Here is a 4,508-nt window from a genome sequence, read left to right on the forward strand (position 1 = left end):
GAGGATCAGAAGAAATGGACAGCATGTGAGCATTAAATATGAGTGTCACAGCAAAGGGTCTGAATACTTATGACCATGTGATATTTCAGTTTTTATTTTTTAATAAATTTGCAAAAATGAACTTTTTTGATTTCAGCAAATGGCTGCGATGAAACAAAGAGTGACACATTTAAAGGGGTCTGAATACTTTCCGTACCCACTGTATCTGTATCTGTATCTGTGCTAACTCAATATTGTATTTGTATGTACACTGACACCCTGTCCATTTTTCTATGTCCCCAGGACATGAGAAATTTGAGGTTTGCATTGAAACAGGAAGGCCACAGCAGACGAGATATATTTGACCTCCTTTTTAAATATGCTTTCCCTCTCTCACACAGTCTGGTGAGTCAGTCTCTTCTTTTTGGCTTGAAAGAGAATATGAGATGTTAATTTTTTCCATCCTGTATCCTTGTTGACAGGTTGAGAACACCGTATACATACATAAACGAAGTAATTAAAACAAGTAAAAAGGAATAAAGCAATGAACAAAGTATTCATATTAGGGCATTGATAAGTTCTGATTTTTACATATCGACTACTCTGACAACAATGTCGAGCTTTCGTAGCTCTTGCGAATGAATTAAAAACAACAGTCAGTTGTTCTTTCAGCCAGAGTGAGATGCTTGTGTCTCAAATTACTGTTCCACTCTTGGCTTTGGGACAGTTTCATCCTCCAGGTTTGACTGATCAGAGTATCCTCTGATCATTGTAGACCATACGTGTCAAACTCAAGGCCCGGGGACCAAATGCGTCCCGCCAAGCCATTTTGTGTGGCCCGTGGGTGCTTCAAAAGCATTTAGTAAAATTACACAGCAATAAACAATATTATTAGCTTGAATAAATAATCAATTGCAGAAACATGTATTAGTGTGTTATGGAGTACTTACATCCATACCAGTGATACCTGACCTTTTTTGATCCAAAGACTATTCAGCCAGTACCACCAGTTACTACAGACCGGTATCAAGGTGCTGAGCATTAAAGGATCATTACATTTTAAAAATAAAACATCTTTTAGACTCTATTCTGTTTGTGAGTCTGAATGACATATTTTTTTAATATATCGCCAGATTTTCTTTAAATAAAAAAAGTAAATGGATATGAAAATTAAGTACATTTTTTCACCACTGTCCCCCGGTTCCAAATGACCTATGGGCTGGTACCGATCTGCGGACCTGGGTTTGGGAACCCCTGATCTATATAGTCTTCTATTTACAACCGGCCCTTTTAGGGGAACTGTATTGCTGACGTGGCCCCCCCGTGTAAATTAATTTGACACCGCTGATGTAGACACTCAAGTTTTTCTTCCTGAGCGCTGGTTACCAATGATGGGCAACTTAGTGTGTTGTGTAAACGTTCCTTCTGCTCAGAGTAAAATACTGCATATTTTATTAATTGATTGTGACTATTGGTTAAGTTGATGATAAAATATCAACCCCTAATGTTGACCTGGTAATTAACTGTCATTTTTCTGTCAATGGCGTAATTTAGAGTTTTTAGCAGCAACATTTTTAAAACATATAATCAGGTAAATTGTATTCTCAAATGGAACCAAAATGTCCAGAAATAACACAAATGCACTCAAAAAAAGCCTGGAAAGTAGCTCTAAGATAACCAAAAATCATTCCCCATTTGCTGAAAGAAGGCTAAAAAGTGCAATATTTAATGACATTTCCCATGGTAAACATGCACTTCCTGGAAGATCATCTTCGTAGACGAAATCTGTTTGGGAAAAAAAAAATCCTAACTGACAGCGGGCACTTAAAGCCTCAATTTGATTTAATCAAATTGCAGATAAACAAGGGCAGAGGTCAGGGCTATCAGAGAGGCATATCTGGGAAAAAAAAGGATCGATTTCAATTTGCTGGGGGACCATAAATATTGGACTCTGGAGCGATTGACGAAGGTCAAGTGGTGTGATGAGTCCAGATTTTTACTCTGTTTCAGGGTGATAGGCGAATCATTGTCGGCTCACTACTTTAAATATACTGAATGACCGCATTGTTCCTTCAGTGGAATTTTTGTTCCCTAATGGAACGGACATATTCCAAGATAACAATGCCAGGATTTACAGGGCTCAGATTGTGAAAGAATAGCTAAGGAAGTATGAGACGTCATTTTGGTCACACATGGATTGGCCACAACGGGGCCTTAATCCCATTGAGAATCCTTGGGATGTGCTGGAGAAGGTTTTGTGCGGTGGTCCGAATCTCATCAATACAAGATCTTGGTGAAAAATGAATGCAACACTGAATGAAAATAAATCTTGTGACATTGCAGAAGCTTACAATGCCACAGCGATCGCAATGCTGTAATCGCAGCTAAAGATGGTCCAACGAAATTTTTTTTCAGGTGGAGACTTATTTTTTTGGCCATGTATACAGTGTGTTTTATCTGTTAAAACCACTTATTTTCACATCTTGTTCGTACCCACGGCGTGATTCAGTTCGTACGGCATGTGTTTACACTTCAGTGTACTAAGGCTATAGATCAAATTGGAATAAAAAAAATCAATGTTTTAACTGATTTTAGTGTAAAAATTGTTTTTTTTTTCTTTTGTGCAAAACAAAACGTTTTGATGAATTATGCCTTTATTTTCATCACGAATCACGAATAATCATCTTTTCCAGCCTCTGTTTGCATACGTGACTCAGGAAAAATATGAAGAAAATGGCTGGGATGTTTACAAACCAATGGAAGAGTTCAGACGCCAGGTAAGAAGAGTTCAAAGTGAATTTAAAAAAAAAAAAAAAAAAAAAAGCATTTTTAAGGGCATTTCTGTGTCAGTATCCCATGGTTTCTAACTGTTTTCTGCAGGGCTTACCTAACAACAAGTGGCGTATCACATTAATCAACAAGAACTACGAACTCTGCGACACCTACCCCACTGTGTTAACTGTACCATTTAAAAGTAAAGAGGAGGACCTCAGAAGAGTTGCTATGTTCAGGTCAAGAGGACGCATACCGGTGAGACATCTACGACAGGTTTAATCTCAGTTTGCTCCTGCACTGACCTGGAATGTTTTAATCATTAGTAGATTTTTTTCTTCTGCTTAATGGGGTCGCCCAACCCCTAGCCAAAGACCAGTACTGATCCAGGGGTCATTTGTTACCAGACCAAAGTGAAAGAATAATAAAAAAAAATTACTTAATATAAAGAGAATTCCTTCATTTAAACTAGCAATCTTTCAAAAATAATAAATCTTTCAGACTCCAGACTCCACATTTTTGTACCATCACAACAGCCTAAAAAATGTTTTATTTTGAAAATTGCCTGAACCTTAATGTTTCTAAAATGGTCAGGACTTCAGGCCAACTGGTTCTTGGTACAAAAATGTCAGGGACTGCTAATTAACATGTATGGTAAGGGATCTAAAAAAAAGTACTTACCTAAAAATTATACTTTATAAAATTTTGAATATTGTGATTTTTGAACGGAAGCCCAAACAATAAATGAAAAAGTAGTTTTATTTGTGATGCAAGCAATTGGCTCATTTAAGCATGGCCTTAAATGTGTCCTTTTGACCTTTTATATCTTTAGTTAGATAAATTCCTCTTGATGAAATGTATCCCCCTTATTGAGAAGTTTTTGTTACAAATTGGATTTGGCAATTTATGATATTTTTTAAACAAAGAGTGACAAATTTTCTTTGTCTGAATACTTTCTGTACCCACTGTATATACATTTTATATATATATATATATACACACACACACACACAGTATATACGTATATACGGGGTACGGAAAGTATTCAGGCCCCCTTAAAGTTTTCACTCATTCAGCCATTTGCCAAGTTCATTTATTTCCTCATAAATGTACACACAACACCCCATATTGACAGAAAAAACTAGGTTGTTGACATTTTTGCAGATTTATTAAAAAAGAAAAACTGAAATATCACATGGTCATAAGTATTCAGACCCTTTGCTGTGACACTCTTAAAGCTCACAGTGCATGTCAGAGCAAATGAGAATCATGAAGTCAATGGAACTCCCAGAAAAGAAGGAATGTCAGAGCAAAATGGAATGTCAGAGCAAAATGGAATGTCAGAGCAAAATGGAATGTCAGAGCAAAATGGAATGTCAGAGCAAAATGGAATGTCAGAGCAAAATGGAATGTCAGAGCAAAATGGAATGTCAGAGCAAAATGGAATGTCAGAGCAAAATGGAATGTCAGAGCAAATGAGAATCATGAAGTCAATGGAACTCCCAGAAAAGAAGATGGCTGCAATATAACAGAGTGAAAAATTTAAGGGGTCTGAATACTTTCCGTACCCGCTGTAAGTTTTTGTCTACAGCATGTCTTCTCAGGGCAACGTCTCTGTCATTGGTGTGGAACCCCAGGGTTCACCTCCTGGGCAAGTTCGAATCCCGGTTAGGGCGGTTGGTCCCTTCCAGTGGACTCACCACCCGCAGGAAGGTTTGGTACGGTGCAATGTGATTTGGGTGGCGACTGCTGCCCCC

The 4,508-nt window shown here is 37.6% G+C and overlaps 1 protein-coding gene across 2 annotated transcripts in view; it reads left to right on the top strand.

Moving 5' to 3' along the window:
* Positions 1–4,508, top strand: part of mtm1 (myotubularin 1) — a 16,655-nt gene that overhangs the window by 1,772 nt on the left and 10,375 nt on the right. For both annotated transcript variants that reach the window (XM_025058628.1, XM_025058601.1), the window contains exons 2-4: positions 283–384; positions 2,673–2,756; positions 2,860–3,009. In XM_025058628.1, coding sequence (XP_024914396.1) covers positions 283–384; positions 2,673–2,756; positions 2,860–3,009 — 336 coding nt within the window. The remainder of the gene's footprint in view (positions 1–282; positions 385–2,672; positions 2,757–2,859; positions 3,010–4,508) is intronic.

Source organism: Cynoglossus semilaevis, chromosome 1 (assembly GCF_000523025.1).
Source record: "Cynoglossus semilaevis isolate Cse_v1.0 chromosome 1, Cse_v1.0, whole genome shotgun sequence".
Lineage (NCBI taxonomy): Eukaryota > Metazoa > Chordata > Actinopteri > Pleuronectiformes > Cynoglossidae > Cynoglossus > Cynoglossus semilaevis.